General features: G+C 35.1%; 1 protein-coding gene across 1 annotated transcript; it reads right to left on the bottom strand.

Moving 5' to 3' along the window:
- Positions 1 to 3,242: 3,242 nt before the first annotated feature.
- cradd (CARD and death domain containing adaptor protein) lies at positions 3,243 to 14,640 on the bottom strand. Its single transcript, XM_039668344.2, has 2 exons — positions 14,061 to 14,640; positions 3,243 to 4,189 (listed from the first exon to the last, which is right to left on the bottom strand). The coding sequence occupies exons 1-2, from the start codon at positions 14,374 to 14,376 to the stop codon at positions 3,894 to 3,896; spliced, it is 612 nt and encodes a 203-aa protein (XP_039524278.2). The 5' UTR covers positions 14,377 to 14,640; the 3' UTR covers positions 3,243 to 3,893.
- Positions 14,641 to 17,566: the final 2,926 nt, after the last annotated feature.

Genomic DNA, 17,566 nt, shown 5'->3' with positions numbered 1-17,566 from the left:
TGGTGATGGTCATTTATATTTAACTAAGTAAGTCAATTATACATCAATGTAAACTCTTTCACGCTCAGATTCTAGGAAAGCATCCAAAGTCTGATAACATGGCGGTAACAGACAAAGCAGAAAACAGACCACGAGGAGCGGATGAGCGCGTAAAACAGCAGAGAAACCGGCGTGCGCAAATGTTTACAAATGATGGCACACACTGTTACACACACACAGAGACACTTTCTGATTAATAAGTGAGAGATTAGGAAATGACCTATGTCATATTACAAACACCTGATCTGTAAATATTGATCACGCTTTGAGTAAACAGCACTAAATAAAAACAGCAAGCGACAGATGGAAAGAAAAACAATAGAGCAGACCAGATGTTGTTGCAGATTGTTGAAAACAGAATTTCAAATATTATTAAATCAAATTATATATTTAATCTATAGCATTTTTCAAATTTGCAATTCTTGTGTAATTATTATGCATGCCGTTTTTGCAAGCTCATAGGCTATTACTTTACATTATTTTGGAAATGAATTTGTCACACTACAAAAATATATGTGCTAATGAATAAAAATGTGTTTTAAAAAGATAGGCTATGCTATGTAATGGATAATCCACAGCTAGCTGTGCATTAGCCTAAATAAGGGATAATCCATGGTTTTAATGCATGACATTGAGGCAAAGATCCACCCGACACGAAGCAGAGTGCATTCAAATTGTTTAATGCACAGTTTGCCGTTGATTATCCCACTTACCATACACCATGGTCATTTGCCATCATTGGCAACTTTTGTTGATGTTTGCTATAGACTTTGAATCAGTATTTTTAATAAATAAAAAATAGCATTTATTTGAATTCATTATCGAGAGAGAGAGAGAGAGAGAGAGAGAGAGAGAGAGAGAGAGAGAGAGAGAGAGAGAGGGAGATCTGAATTACCTTCATGTGTTCAACCTCTCTCTATTACACCGCCTTCACTCTGGCAGTTGAAATCAGCTCCAATATGGCACCGAAACGACCGGAAGTCATTCATTTCCTATGGAGAAGATACATTTCCGGAAGTTGTAGCTACTGTATCTTTCAACATACCTTGTAATGTTTATTCGTGTGTATTTAGAGTTAATTAATTTGTAGTAATAATTAGGAAGAGATGATCAGTTCATGTGCCGCTTGAAATGAGGAGGCCATACAGCCATCTGTCACTCACGTCACTTTTAAGAGCGCCAAACCAATATCCTTGATTCTGATTGGTCAATAGCTGTATTTTATTAGTGATAAAACAAAGCTATGACGCTTCATCCAACAGTTATTTATCATCACTGCGCAAGGTGTATATGTCTATGACTGCGCAACACCGCAGTTCCTATGTTGTTGTTATTTGAGTCAAATTAGTCTCTGATATGATATTTATTACACATTGGAATGTTGTTGCTGTTCACGTCAAGAACTAATAACGGAAGGTAGGCTTTTAGTGATTTTACTTCAAGAACGTTGCACTAATACATAACGTATTTTTTCACTTTAATATTTTCATTGTGTGGTAACCATTTTATAAAAGCAACAAGGTACTCGAGGCAAGTGCTGTGTGTATCGTGAAGAGGTTGCAGGCACGACGCGACACCGCCCTTCAGCTATTCACGATACAGTACAGCCTCTCGTAACTTATTGCTTACATAAAATTGACAGAATTTGAAAGCTGACTAGCTGAGATTTTGTTTTGTATCAAAAGTAACCTACTCCGTCTTGTCTTTCGGTGTCAGTGTCCTTTGTGCTTCATGATGTTTTTTTTCACAGCATGAGAAAATGGACGTGTGGCGCGAAAACTTGAAGACGAGTACTGTGTCACCCTGACCCCGTTTACACCTGGTAAAATGCGATCTGTATCCAGATAAGTTATCCGGATAATAAGTACTGATTCCATTTACACCTGGCCACATAAATGTGTTTTTGCAAAACGGATATAAATCCGATCTTCACCTCCTGCGTTATATGCAGATTTATTGGATTGCACGCCACCAAAAGCAGATCTGAGCGGCATTTTATTGATCATCAGCTAATTTCCAAATCACAAATCAGAGACATCAATAAGAGAGAGTGGCAACAGGCCTGGTAAGATAATTTCGTTTCTTTACTTGAAGATGTGTTAACTGCGTCTGTGACTTACTTTCACTTTTATTTGCGATGTTTGCACGTTGAATAGACGCTCAGCTGCTCATCTGCGGTGATGCGTGTCGCGTGTCGCATCTGACTAGGCTATAACATGACATATAGCCTATATAACACGCTCTCACTCGTTTATTTTTTAGCATTTTTGGGAGGAGTAAAATATACATATGTGGTTTCAACAACCAGATTGCGTTTACACCTAGTAAAGATCCGGACACAATGCGAGCCAGACTACCTCCAGATGTGGTCAGGCAGATCCGATCGCGATCCGATCACAACGCGTTTACACCTTGCATTAACATGCGTTTTTTATTATCCGGATAACTTATCTGGATACAGATCGCATTTTAATACCAGGTGTAAACGGGGTCCCTGAGTCAGCTCAGTCGGCAATGCAGCCCTGTTCCAGCTAATCAGAATAGAGTATTCAGACAGACCATGGTATAATAAAAAATATAATTTGAAATATAGATTTAAAAAACTATATATTTAGATACTGATACAAAAAGTCAATGTTACCCGTGCCCATACTCTACCCATCTATTTTGCATTTAAAAAAACTAATATGTTTATATAGGCCTATATATATATATATATATATATATATATACATACAACTGAAATTATTCTACAACTGCTGGAAAATGTTGACTTGTAAGTTACCATTGGAGGTAACAAGACAATATTTGCTTAAAAAAACAATGAAAAAAGTATTTATGGGTGGAGTGGGTAATTTCTGTGCCATTTTGGAAGCGTACTTATAAATAAATATATTTATGTTTTTTTTTTGTTTTTTTTTTACAATATTTTATACATATTACTATATTTTAGTAATACAAATGATTACCAAGCATTATTCTTTTCACATCCGGTTTAAATATTTCTTTATTTATTTTTGTTCTTTTTTACTTCAGTTGTTCCCTTATAGTTCCCTTCTCATAATATAAATTGTTAAAATTGTTTGGAGATTAATCAATGCTTAACTTCTGAATGTGTTTAACTGTTGCTATTAAATAAAGCACCAAAAGGATAATGACAAATATTTCAAATAATATTTAAAAACACACACACACATTAGCCCCACTTTCATATGGGCATTAGAAGTATTATTACTGGTTGGAAGCAGTGGGCAGTGAGAAATTAAAAGTACATCACATGTATCAACAAGCATCTGTTAAATAGTTTCAAATAACGATGAGATGAAGTTGCATAAACTCATCCTACCTCATAAAGGACGGCTGTTATCTGCACAGGAAACACTGTTTGCCAAAACATTATAAAATAGTGTTTTTCTCATGAATAAAAACCTGAAATTATTGTACAGTTGCTTTAAAGCACTTCACTCACACCCTACGACCTACGCCACTGTAGCACTAATTATTGCAGTTGCTGATAAATGTTGACTTCTAGGTTGCCATTGGAAGTAGCAAGGCAATATTTGCGTAAAAAAAAAAAACAATGCAAAAAGTGGCTAATTTCTATGCCATTTTGGAAGCATAATTTTAATATTAATAGGCATACATATATATAAAAAGCATGACTTGATAAATTGCAACATTTTTGTAGAGACTGCTTATTAGATGCATGATGGATTTTCAGTATATGCCGCGTAACAAAATATAAATGTCACACAAGGACATGGTCTGTCTCCCTTCGTTTAGTGTCTGTCGTGTGTTTTCCACAGTTCAAGAGCAGTATAATGGTGAAGTCCAGAAAAACAGGATCCATGACATCACACAAACACCTGTTGGACGACAGATGGCGGGACGTCTGCGGCCTGCAGGCTCTGGAGCAGCCGTCCCACTGTGGCATCTCTTCCGTCCCTCTGCGTCCACATCACCAGTCCTGCAAGCACCTGACTCTGAACCGCAAGGGGGTGGTCAGCACAGCACCGGTACAGATGAGCAGAGGACAGGCCCAGGTCCAGCAGCACAGACTTCCACTCTGAACCCAGACGAGCGGCCAGTTGGTTCAGATGCCGCATGGTTGGAACAGTCGAAAGGATGTGGTCAGGTACGCCACACTGAACTGAAAACAAAGAAACAACCTATGATTTTCAGTAAGTCAAACAGGAAGTGAATACAGTAAGTCACACATTGTGATCTATATTACACAAACAAATCTCTCTGCATTTATTGACATAACAGCAAAAACAAATACTGTAAGGAAAATAGGGCATTCGTTTCGCATTCAGAACAGGTTCTATTTTGTGCAAGTGACTGATTTTCGTGAGGTTCGGTTCAGTTCAGTTAATTATCCTTGACATCAATTATAGGATATATATATATATATATACACATACAGTATATATATAATTATTATTATTATATAAACTTTTTTCTTAGTCAAGACCAACTTTTTGCATGTGTAATTCTGGGGGCGGATGAGTGAGAAAACAGCATCTCTCATATGATGTGAGCATATTTATTTGAATAACTCGCACTGAAACTGTATCATGACCCTGACTGAAAAAGCTCATACAGCTAAATAAAATATGAAAATGACGATAATCCAGCAGCCATTAGTCTCAAATGAAGCATCAGTAAGCCAAAGCCGTATTTACATTCAATAATAATAAAAAAAAAGCCTTAGAAATATTGAAAACATAAACATCATTTGAATTATATTAGAAGAGAAGGACTAGGAAAACATGTTCAACCCATCAAAATCACTTTCAAGGTGGCGACATCAACATCCCATCTTTTCTTTCCGTCCATGCGCAATAGAATAGAGATGTGTTTTATTTGAGCAGTGGGGATGAATGGAGCAAAGGTCAGTTTGAGAGTTTGTTTTGAGCTTCACAAATTCTTCACAAAATCAAGGACGTCCATTGATTTCTGCCGTCAAGAGACAGGAGTGGCCACACTGGGCCATGACAATAACAACTCTCTATATCTAGGGCAGGACATCCACATCTTTAGTATCTTCTGTTCCCAGTGGAATCTAACACTCCTGCGATGGACATTATCATTTTCTTCTATAATTTGTGTTTGCTTTGTTTACTTCTCAGAATAATCTTAAATTGTTTGGCAAACATGTATGAAAACAGTCATTATTTTTGCAATTCCAATTTGTGACACTAAAAGGTGCAGAAATGGCACATTTTAAGTTGAGGAGAAAAGATACACTTATATCCAAGTGTAGTAATTCATGGGTTTGGACACTTTGCGGAAGTTCTTCACGGTTTTAAAGCTTCTAGACCCCAGAGACAAAGAAGATTATTGTCTTGAAGTGCCCCGACAATCAGTGATAAACACCACAAAGAGGATTTCATGCGGTCAGTGCTGCTTTAGCAAACCAGCACAAAGGGGTGGGGGGGGGGGAGCTAGGAAAGATCCATAAAACGTCTGTGGCAATACTTTATCTGATTAATGTCAGATGGGGGTATATAAAAGAAAAGAAAAGAAGGAAAGCCAGAGACAAAGAGAGTAAAGAAGAAAGAGTAGAAAAGACATTGGGAGTGAATATAGAAATAGCCAGACAAAAGGTATCAGGGAAAGGAAAAATCAATCTGTAATCTGTCAAAACAGTGATCTCTTTCTTTCTCTCTCTCTCTCTCTCTCTCTCTCTCTCTCTCTCTCTCTCTCTCTCTCTCTCTCTCTCTCTCTCTCTCTCTCTCTCTGTGTGTGTGTGTGTTAATGTTTTTTTTATTAAAATATAAATGTTTTAAAATATTAGAATTCATTTTTATTTCAATATATTCTAAAATATAATAAAATAAATGTAATAAAAGTAATACAAAAATATAAAAATGAATACAAAATTAAAGGGTGAGTTCACCCAAAAATGAAAATTAAGTCATTAATTACTCACCCCCGTGCTGTACCAACCCCGTAAGACCTTCGTTCGTCTTTGGAACGCAAATGAAGATATTTTTGATTAAATTTGAGAGGTGAATCACTGCTACAGGCCACTGTAGGCCTGAGACGAGAGTTCAAGAGATTTCTACGACGCATGCGCGAGAATTGCGATCTCCTTCAACAACTACAGTTCAGTTTCGCGCATGCGTCACGGAAATCTCTTGAACTCTCGTCTCAGGCCTACAAGGAATAAAAGGAATAGTTGAATAAAGTCGTTATTTTTGTTTGTTTTTTTCCCACACAAAAAGTATCCTCATCCCTTGATAAACTTATAGTTGAGCCACTGTAGTCACATGGAATATTTAAACATTTTCTTCATTGACTTTCTGGGCCGTCAAGTTTCAATCCCTTAGGGTGCCTATGTAGCAGTGATCCACCTCTCAAATTTAATAAAAAATATTTTCATTTGTGTTCCGAAGACAAACAAAAGTCTTACAGGGTTGTTACAGCATGGGGGTGAGTAATTAATGACTTAATTTTCATTTTTGGGTGAACTAACCCTTTAAGCACACATATGCAAAATTAGTAATGATTTTATGATTTACTTTCACGAACTTCATGTACACAAAACATGCTTTATTTTGACAAGGAAATCATAGAAATTAACAATAACATGCAGTTCAGTAAGTGAATCTGATTCTTCTTAGCAGTTTCATTAAACAATCTGACTTAAGATTTATTGGAACGTAAATCGTGGTCACATTTTGTTTATGTGTGCAGTTTTGCCACTGTATGCAATATGCTATTCACAGGCATCTTTATATTAAGTGGCTTTAAGTACTATGTACTTAATCGAAAAAATAAGTACAACATATTATTGTGCTCATGTTGTTTTGTAAAACACTTTAGCTGCTATTGAGGTATGATACGGGTAAGGTTAGGGACAGGTGTGGGTCGGTTTAAGGGTAGGTTAAGGTGTGAGGGAAGGGTCAACTGTGTAATTACAAATATAATTACATGAATTAATTATAGCTGTAATTACATGCTAGTATTTTCCAAATATAAGTACAATGTAAAAACATGTATGAACACAATAAGTCCATTGTATCAAATTATTAATTTCTATGTAAGTACATAATACTTAAAGCCACTTATAGTGGGACCCATATTTATTTTTTTCTGCTGGAAAAATGTATGATAATCTAGGTTATCAAGAAAAAAGTAGCATAGAGTGTCCATGGGACTTACAACAGGGCAGTGGAAATGGATGTGGAAAAACTTACTTTTAGAACATCTTTATTTTCCTTTATGTTGAGCGTCAGATATTAAAAGTGCAAAACACAAATGAACAAACCGATAATAAGTCACTCATGTTATAGCATAGTAATGGAAAATGTATAGCACAAAATTAAAGTTGATAAAAACTAAAGAACAATGGTAATCAAAATGAATAAATAATGTTAATATAAAATGAATAAATTATCACAAAAGACAGACAGATAGACAGAAAAAAAGAAAGACATAAGAAAGAAAGAAAAGAGAGGGTGCTCTGTAAAGAACATTGACTATGGGCTTAACTTTTCTGAGAATTGCTTCTTTTTTATAAGATGGAGCATTCCAGCTTCAATTTCCGTGCGTACATGTGGACGCTTAACTCCAGGCTGCTGGAGGGAACAGATCTTACACTTTAAGAATGTAAAGAAGCCTTGATCTGAGGGGACAGTTCCAGTATCTTTAGGTTTATGGAGTACAGTATAAAGCCTATCCATCACGCTTCTGTTTTAAAAAGTGTCCGTGAGTGCATGTTTAACAGCTGCAAGTGTTTACAAAATTAATTAAACATCCCTGTGAGAGGATGCTGTAAATTTGAAGGATTAGGAATATGTTTTGGGCTTTGTTGAAGGCAATAAAAACACAGATGTGAGCGAGTATATATATAAGTGTGTGAGTGCGTTTGTTTGAATTACCTAAAACAGGTCTGTTTTTCGCTCTCTCTCTCTCTCTCTCTCTCTCTCTCTCTCTCTCTGTCTAGGAAAAGTAAATTTGTTAATTTTGGGCAGGGTGATAGTAAACCACCCACACATGGCATCTAGGGAAAACAAGCTGTGCCGTATCTCCGGAAAATTCCAGGAAATGTCACCAAAAAAAAAAAAAAAAAATCCTGCTTTTCAACAAGCTTGACATCACAGGACAAGGCTTGTTTATCTGAAGTTAAAAAATAGAGCTTATAAATAAGTACAAAATACAATATAAACCCTTTATTGGTTTACATCATAATTATTTAACATAACCTAACATAAACCAGCAGGATACCATCACAATGTGGCTGTTGTGATCCTGTTTCAGGATGGTGAGGATATACGTCGCTTTTTCAATGATGTACGACTTGCATTAACAGGGGAATATCTAATCTGTCTGCTTACATGGCAGAAGCAAATGCACATGTATCTGGCCTGAAAACAATCTGACAGTATTGGAATCTATGTGATTTTTTCCTGCTTACACATTTGTGGGTCATATCTGATCTGTGCCACATGGGAGGAAAAAATTGGAATCGGGTCACTTGAGCCATGTAATGTAAATGCAGCCTCACTAGGTCCTCAATGTGAAGACATCACACAGGACAACATGTTAACAAAAATCATTGTGTCAAATTACTCACTATATAAAGTGTAAGCATAATTTTAAATGATTTAAAATGGATTTTTTTTATTTAAAACTGAATTTGGTGGTTTGATGTGATTGGCTTCTTCTAGGATCTATCTATGTCATAAACGTGATTTTAGTAGGCTACATTCCACTTTTTATCAGGGTTCAAATGTTCCACAACATTCCTTTACTTATGACAACCATTCAGCTTCTCAATGAAGGAATTATTGTTAGATAACTGATGTGCTCTGAACTGAAAAAAATGCAGACTGAAGGATAAGATTACACAACTTTCCAATGGAAATTTGAAGTCAAAAATATGTGGCTTATGTGTACACGCAAAGAAAACAAATGGAATTAACACTTGAGTTAATACATGGAATGGATTTACACATTATAGTCTAATATCACATAAAGAGTTCATATGCAAAAGCCTCTAAATGCCATTTGAAATTTTCTTCTTTAATGATGATTTTTATCAAACTTGTATATTTAAGTTCAGTAATTTCACTTGAATGGCAATGATAATTACCTATTAATTGTTATTTAAGTGAAATTACTGAACTTAAATATACAAGTTTGATAAAAATCATCATTAAAGAAGAAAATTTCAAATGGCATTTAGAGGCTTTTGCATCTGAACTCTTCACATATATATTTTTAACTATAATCATTTTTAATATACCATTAGCTCTGCCGTTCATGCCGTTCCACAAAGAATGGATTTTCTTCTGTAAACTTAAGATGTTTGCAATTTATAATAATAACTTATAGTTATATCACTTTTTAAGAAAAGATTGAAGAAAAGAAAAGTTATAGAAAATGCATATTTCTTTTTGACAGTTTTTTTCAAATGTATAATATTTTGTGGTGAAGTCAGTGAAAAGATGGGAAGGGAAATTACAAATCTGAAGTGACTGTGCCAGCACAAAAGTACACATTGTGGTTGGTTATTCTTCAGACGACTGACGGCTCAAGTCATTTAATCCAGCTCCATATAAACAAAGACAAACTCCAAATCTCTCAGTTGTCGAACTGTAAAAGATTTGCTCTTCAACTCGAGACAGATGGTTTTGTGCTAGGAAGTGGCTTAAAATGTAGTAACGGCGGACCATAAATCTAAGAAGTATTAATTGTTCTTAATAGACCCCATCTGTAAGCCTTGCCCTTGGGCACATGGACAGTGAGATAAAGTGGCGCTCTTGTGGCTAAACTGGCTGTGTACATCCGAGAGTAGAGGCCAGCTGGCACGGCGATGCAGCCGCTTTCACATTCTGACAGGAAGACTCTCCGCTAGCCAGTGTTCCTGAAAATGGGTGGAGGGAGAAGACGAGGAGAATCGATGTGACGTTCCAACAAAAACAAGTGAACAGCACTGCGTTGGGTTGTTTCAAAAAGCAAATTATTAAAAGCGTCGCACGAGGAGAAGTCCGGCTTAGTCGACACTAATGCGATTGTTACTAGGAATACAACTGGGGTCTCTTGCATGCTATTATTGATTAACTTACTTAAATGCTTTCACCATCAATGATGACCTGTTCATAAAATAAGTCTGCATGGTTTTCATCACCTCCTCATGGTCTCATACAAGTCAGTTTGGACAGGAAAACTTCCACAATAACGCTATAACTAGCAGTCACAGGGAAATCTGGACATGCTAAATTAAGCCATAATGGAAGTCAGTTGGGCTGAATTTATCTAAAGGCCCAACGCCTCGTAAACAACTTAAAATTCAGAACCTCGATGATACGATGATTCCCAGAACCCGTAAATGAAGGCTTAAGGTACAATTTGCATAGTTGTCCTCAAAGCGAGCATCTCATGAATAAACATGTAAATGACCCGCAGGTGTGCAAATGGACTTGACAAATGAGAATATCATGTCCCCACTTGACTGATTTCCATTCAAAAGTAGGTATAAGAATAGGATTGTGCAAGTGTCTCCTTTATTAATGTGTCCGTGACACCGCAGATTCAGCGCCCGTCACAATGATAGAAGATAAAAGCAAGTTGAATGAGAAACACGTTCCCATGCCAACGGAATGACATCATTGCAGTTAAGCTCTAAATTCATAGCGACATGAATATTAATAATTTGAGCAGCGGACGAACATAAAAGTGGGAAAGGAAAAACAAAGCACCACAATTGTTGGTGTCCCTGAACGGCCTCTGACAGTCAAACCTATTAAGCTAAGAAGATCTTTAAATTAAAGCGAGTACTTAAGTGTGAAGAATGTTTTCTCAGAGTATACAGCGCTTGTCCTCGACTTCCTGGAAATTTGCAAGCACGCTGCTTTCCCCCCCTGTTTCTATTATGCTTTCTCCTTCCCCAACCCCATCCCCCAATATATTACCATCTGAACCACAGTAAGTCAATAAAATCTTCAGCTCAGCAACTGCAGACGGGAGAGAGGGGGAGAGCAGCCAACAAACGGCTTTGATTATATTTTTCCTAGAAAGGAGGATGCTCAGCGAGAGTGCTGGGCGGGCCGCAGCGCTAGTGCCAGGAATTAATGCAGCTTTCATGGAAAACCAGGCAGCGCACCAATCTGGCCTGACTCAAAACACAACTTCAGCTCTTTTTTTTTCTTTTTTTATTCCTCGCTCTCCCTCTGTTTATCTTTTTACGTCTTGTTTTTCTAGAAGGGAAGGGGTTGGGGGGGGGGGGGGGGTTTCAAAGGTGTTCTGGGATTTGGTTGACTAAAAATGGGAGATGCGGAGCGTGAACGTGGGGTTGTTAGTGGGTGTTCTGTCCTCTCATGGGAAAACAACAGAAAGCACATAATAAGCTGTCTTTCGGCAAAACAGCAGCTGAAATATATGTAGTGCACAGTGAGAACTTTTGTTTCCATAAACATCTGTGCAGCTGAAACAATGGTGTGGATGTAAATAATGTATTTCACAGAATGTATATGCAAACACATTGGCTTTCAAATCATATGGAAATGTGCTATGCTTTAAATGCAATTTGTTAGGCTACAGGTTCTCTGCTAGAATTGGTAACAGAGGGTTTGGTCGGTGTTAGGAATTATTAGAGAAGGACAATTAAACCAAATGTTATTTAACTCTCTGGACAGATATGGCAGATACACTGGCTTGACAGCTTTCATAACCTCTTCTTAATTAAAGGATGGATGGGTTCATTATGAGGCAAAGAGTGATGTAAGGTGAAACAGAGCGAGTGTGAGGGAACAGAGATTTAGACATCAATCTAAAATGGCTTTGAATAATGTTATAGACATAGTACATATTATATGTTGTACACTGATGCTAGTAAATTTACAAAGATTTGCCAAGTAAAAACCTAAACATATTTATCAGTAGCTTTAATTAGAAATCTTTAAGTTAAATTTACTTGGAATATTGAATTAAGTAAACTTTACAAAAAATAAGTAATTTTAACTCGGCTAGTAAAAGGTTGATTAATATCGATTTCCTTTGCCTTTGTATTACATTTCACTAAAACAATAATATGTATTATAATATGTATTATAATAAAATATAATATATTGTATTAGTCATTTATAGTATGTGCTTTACTTAGATCATCTAAATAATTTATATTACATCATGTCATGATGTCAGAGGTTAAGCATCATGTGAATGCAAAGACCTCAATACTTGGTAGACAATACACACTGGCGGTAACATTTGGTGGGTCGTTTTTGTGTTTGAATGTGTCATTTTGTGTCATTTAGCCGAATTGTCACAAAATGGCAAGTTACTAACACTGACATCAAAAACCAATGATAAAACAGAGTAGCTGTAAAATAGTGAAAAATGAACCTCATTAATTATTTAAGGTCTAGTGCATGATGGGAACCCCAGTATCAGAAAAGTTGAGTCATTTTTACTGAATTTTATTGAGTTGATATTTACACTTTCATTTCTACTCGCTTGAATAAAGTACTGATGTGGAATTTACTTAGTTTAAGGCAACTTAATTCTTGCCTGAAGTAACTTTTTCATGTAAATTATATTGTTTTTTTCACTATTTGCTTCACCAAAAAATTATTTTTACAGTGTATGTTAGTCAAAAAATAATAACTACTATAATATAATAACTATGATAAACCATATTAAATTACAAATATACAAAATGATGATGCATCAGACAATATGCCATTCTAGGAAATACTAGAAACACATGGTAATTTAGATGTTATAGCAAACTGTAAAATATTAAAAGAGAGGTATATGGCCCCTGTGGGGTAAGATTATACGTTTACAGAATTTCAAAATACGTTTGCTATGATTCTTCTTCTTCTTTTTTTTTTTTTAAAGTGTGATTAATGTAAAATTCTAAACTAAATTTTCTTTAATACAATGTCATTGATCACCATTTTCCAGAGATCAATTGACCTCAAAACTGGAGTGCACTGGACTGATTATCTCACATATGTTGCTATTCAGATGAAATGACTAAATTAAAAATAGCATAGCTATTCATCAAAGTGCCGAGATGAGATTTTGTGTTTAACTATGGTCAGGAGAAAAAAATACGGTGGGTCTCTTATGCTTATCAAGCCTGCATTTATTTGATCAAAAATATAGAAAATATTCATACAAAAATACAGAAATATTATTCATATTTAAAACAGTCCTAATAGTTTTCTATTTTAATATACTCTAAAATATATTTTATTTCTGGGATACTTTTTCAGGATTATTTGATGAATAAAAAGTAAAAAAAAAAAACAGAAAAAAATGCATTATTTAAAATAGAAATATTTACACAGTTCAAAAATTTAGGGTCAGTATTTTTTAAATAAATTAATAATTTTATTCAGCAATGATATGTTTGATAAAAAGTGATAAAGCAATATTAGAAAATATTTCTATTTTACATGCTGTTCTTTTAAAATTTTTATTCATCAATGAATCTTGAAAAAAAATATCATGGTTCCAAAAAAAAAAAAGCAGCACAACTGTTTTCAACAATGATGGATCATGTGACTGAAGCATGGAGTGATGATGCTGAAAATGCAGCTTTGCATCACAAAAAAATTATTTAACTATATTTTGAAATATATTGAAATAGAAAACCATCATAATAATATTACTGTTTTTTTCTGTATTTTTGATCAAGTAAATGCAGTCTTGATGAGCATAAGAGACTAACAAAAACATTAAAAATAGTACCTTTCCCAAACTTTTGACCGGCACTGTAAGCCATTTTACACATACATTATTATTTAAATCAATTATATTCAAAATGGTTACAATAGTAATTAATTTATTTAAAAAAAAATGATATAGCTGTGCTCTCACACTCACACACATGTGATGAGACATGTCCTCAATGTCTTCTTAGGACATGGATGAACCAACCTATTTATTTTCATTTTATGTATTTATTTACTGTCATTGTACAGTGATTGTGCAGTATTATTGTTCTGTAAGATTTAGTTCAAACGATACAGCGCAAGTAGTCTACATACAGGACTCACCTGTGAACGGCGGAGGAGGAGACTCAGACTCGGTGTCTTCAGTACACAGCCGCAGTAATTTGTCTTTGATCCAGGGGAAATCTTTCTCTAATGACTGTGTAAAGTGATAGAAGGCGTGCGAGCCGCGAGTGGGCAGAATATCCAGCAGCTTTAACGTCTTTTTCCTATTAGATGGCTCAGACTCAATCTCCTCTAAACAACTCTCCGTTAATATCCCCTCCTGGTATAAATACTGTATGATCATGTCGTCCACTAAAAGCTCCTCGGCCAAAAAAATCCGTTGAGATCGAAGCAGTTTTTTGTGTTTTGGGTCCATATTTGAACCCGATGACCTAGTTTAAAGCCCGAACTATGCTGAATGTTAACCACAGCAACTGACTTAACTACCAAGACATTGCTACAACAACAGGGGGAATAGCGATGAATCCTCGTTAACTTAATTAAATAATTCAATAATTGTTGGCAAATGCACATAAAGTAATGTTTGTGTGTGTATCACAGAAACTTTACAAATTTGCGCTATTATAATGTTTTCTGTATTAGACTACACACTTCCGCGTCATGTGTCGCACTTATTTCTACCGGCTGGAAACGAGCTGCAAAAGGAACTAATTTTAGGCATCTTTATTGTTCCCACATTTGTGTAGGCTATTTCCACACAAATTAGGCTATTGTGCAGAAATTAGGATTACAAACCAAAATAACCTGACAAGCTGTATTTTAACCTAACATAATACAGCTGTTTTCAACCTTTTCAGACCCAGACACTGACAACCAGACCCTCAATTATAATATTTTGTAGGTATTGCTAATGCATTACAAACGTCAACAAGCATTAAAGCATTAACAAACCTTATTACATGCTATATTGTTAATGCACCATATTTATTTTATTAAGAAAATCTATGTTTAATATGCACTTTACTTTCACAGACTATTTATTTGCCTAGGCCTAATGCTTGCCAACTTAGCTTGATTTGATTGTATTTTGTTGTAACAATTCATCTTAAAAACTTTTCCAAAAATAATGCTAAACTTTGTATATTATTAAGCTGCCAGTTACTGGCATTTCCCCCTGATTAGGATAGTTCTTTTGAATATATTTCCTTGTCCTCGTAAAATTTTGCCTGAAACGCCAGAGACCATGCCCTAAGCCCCCTTTTTTTTTGCCCATAAAGTGGCTTTAGTTGTTCAAACGCTTGGATCTGATTTTTCAGAGCTACAGTAGTTCCAGGAACAGCAGATTATTTGAATATCATGGCATTTGTGAGCTGCAAGAAGCTGGATGTAGCCTATAATCCTTCTTGGTAATATTTGCATATGCAATCCTGGGGGTCCATATACCATCATTGCCTTTTGCAGCATGTCCTTTGCGCAAACTGAGCCCTATATTTTGTTACATTTATGGTATGGCTCCTCATACAACAGTATAGCTATATAAGGCCTGTCTTACCATCAAGCACATTTTACACTAAGCCTTTTAGCAAGGATTTTCTCTTCAGAGAATCCATTATTTTTGAGGCTTATGGACTTCAAGCTGGAAGTATCCAAAGTGTCGATTAAGGTCATGGATATTTGCAGAAAAAAACATCATAGTCGCTCACTCAATGTATCAAACATATATATATATATTTTTTTTTTCAGTTTAGAATTGATGTATTGAATCTAATGTTTTATTGTTGTATGTTTATATGTTGTATAAACTGTTTCATAATGATTGCCATTTGCTCTGAATAATGTCCGTATCCTTCTGCTTGTGACGCCTCATCTGCATGAAATTTGAATGAACAGTTTAGATATTATCATGGGCTTGATAATGCCATTATGGTACAAAAGATGTCAGGTGTGCTTTTGCATTGCTTTGCATTAGGCTGTTTTTTTTTTTATCAGATGTACAGTACAACATGCCATGACTTTGAGCTGAAGTCATGTGTATTCTGTGCATGTGTGAGAGATCATAGCACTTGTTCCTGAAGCGACCTTTTAAATTTACTTGACCTCTTGAGCTGTTAAGAAGTTCACCAAGCCAGTGTCAGGTCCGGTCATGTAAGGAGATATGACCTTCAGAATATTCTTCACTTGGTCAGTTCAGGTCCTCTTACATTCAACCACTGACAAATTTCAGGTTAACATGTTTGTGCGTCTTTTTTTAAAAAAAAGTCTTAATATTCCCTGTTGCTGAAGATTTCTTCTGGAATTGCATATAATTTAAGAAACTAATTATAAATATTAAAAACCATATTCATAAAATATAAATGTTAAATGTACCAATGTCATTACACTGGCTCTACCTGTACATAAATACATTTAAGTTCAGTGGGCACAAATAATTATCACAAACAAAAATATCTTGTAGTTATACTTTTTTACTTAGAAAAATTACCATGGTAACTAATACTTTGTCAAAATATATTAATAATAAATTAAAGCTCTAATTAATGCTACATTTGATTGGTAACACTTTACAATTACTGAAATTAAATCAGTAACATTATTTCCTGCAACAGTATGGCCAAAAGTGATGCCCTAGGAAAATTGACATATTTTCAGAAATTAACTGATTATGTTGTAGTCAATGTATGCTTTTTCCTGTGGCTTTTTTGTAAAGTAAAATAAAACCCGTAGCTGCAGTTTTACCCCTTTTTTGACAACTAAATTTGTCAGAAAGCTGTATTAAGCATAATATTAAGCATTTAGTACACACACACACACACACACACACACATACGTATATATATATATATATATATATATATATATATATATAGTAACACTTTACTTGAAGGGGTGTGCACAAGACTGACATGACACCTTCATAATCATGACATGAATATGAAGGAGGTTTTAAGCATGTTTATGACAACTGTCATTAAGTGTTATTCGCTCAATTATGACATGTTTAATGCAAATATGAAATTGTTTGAGAGGTTTTTGTTATAACAACTTGACAAACCAATGCAGATTAATTACGTATCAAACCTAAGAAAACACTTAGCTTTATGGGTTAACATTACATTAAACTATCAAGTGGTTGGTTTTGACAATCATGAGGCATTATAACTGTCATGAATATTTTACTTGACCTCAACTATAGTGGTACAAATCGAATTTGTCATTAAAAAGTTATAATGGCCTAATGACAGCCAATGTCAAAACCAACCACATGACAGTTTAATGTAATGTTAACCCATAAAGCTAAATGTTTTCTTAAGTTTGATGTTTATTCTGCTATGTCATGTTTATGAGAGGTTGTGTTGTCTTAGTAATGTCAAGTTGTCATGACAAAGACACTGCAGTGTGTGTGTGTGTGTGTGTGTGTGTTTTAAAACATTTAGTGTCTTTGTTCCCTAATAATAAATGATACCCACATTATGGGTTCTTCAACACATGAATGAATTCATGCTTATAGGGGGGTAATGAAAATAAGAACAAAAACTTGGGATTGGATTACATCAATCTTCTAACATTCTGAAGCCAACACTTAAATGTGTTTGTGACTGCAGAAA

Source organism: Pimephales promelas, chromosome 24, assembly GCF_988280905.1.
Source record: "Pimephales promelas chromosome 24, fPimPro1.hap1.1, whole genome shotgun sequence".
NCBI classification, from domain to species: domain Eukaryota; kingdom Metazoa; phylum Chordata; class Actinopteri; order Cypriniformes; family Leuciscidae; genus Pimephales; species Pimephales promelas.
This window is presented reverse-complemented; position numbering and strand designations above follow the sequence as displayed.

Excerpts from the sequence above, each read along its gene's own strand:
- cradd (XM_039668344.2), bottom strand. The coding sequence starts at position 14,376 with ATGGACCCAAAACACAAAAAACTGCTTCGATCTCAACGGATTTTTTTG. Across the intron at positions 4,190-14,060 it reads TCCTCCTCCGCCGTTCACAG|TTCAGTGTGGCGTACCTGAC; the intron begins GTGAGTCCTGTA and ends CTTTGTTTTCAG.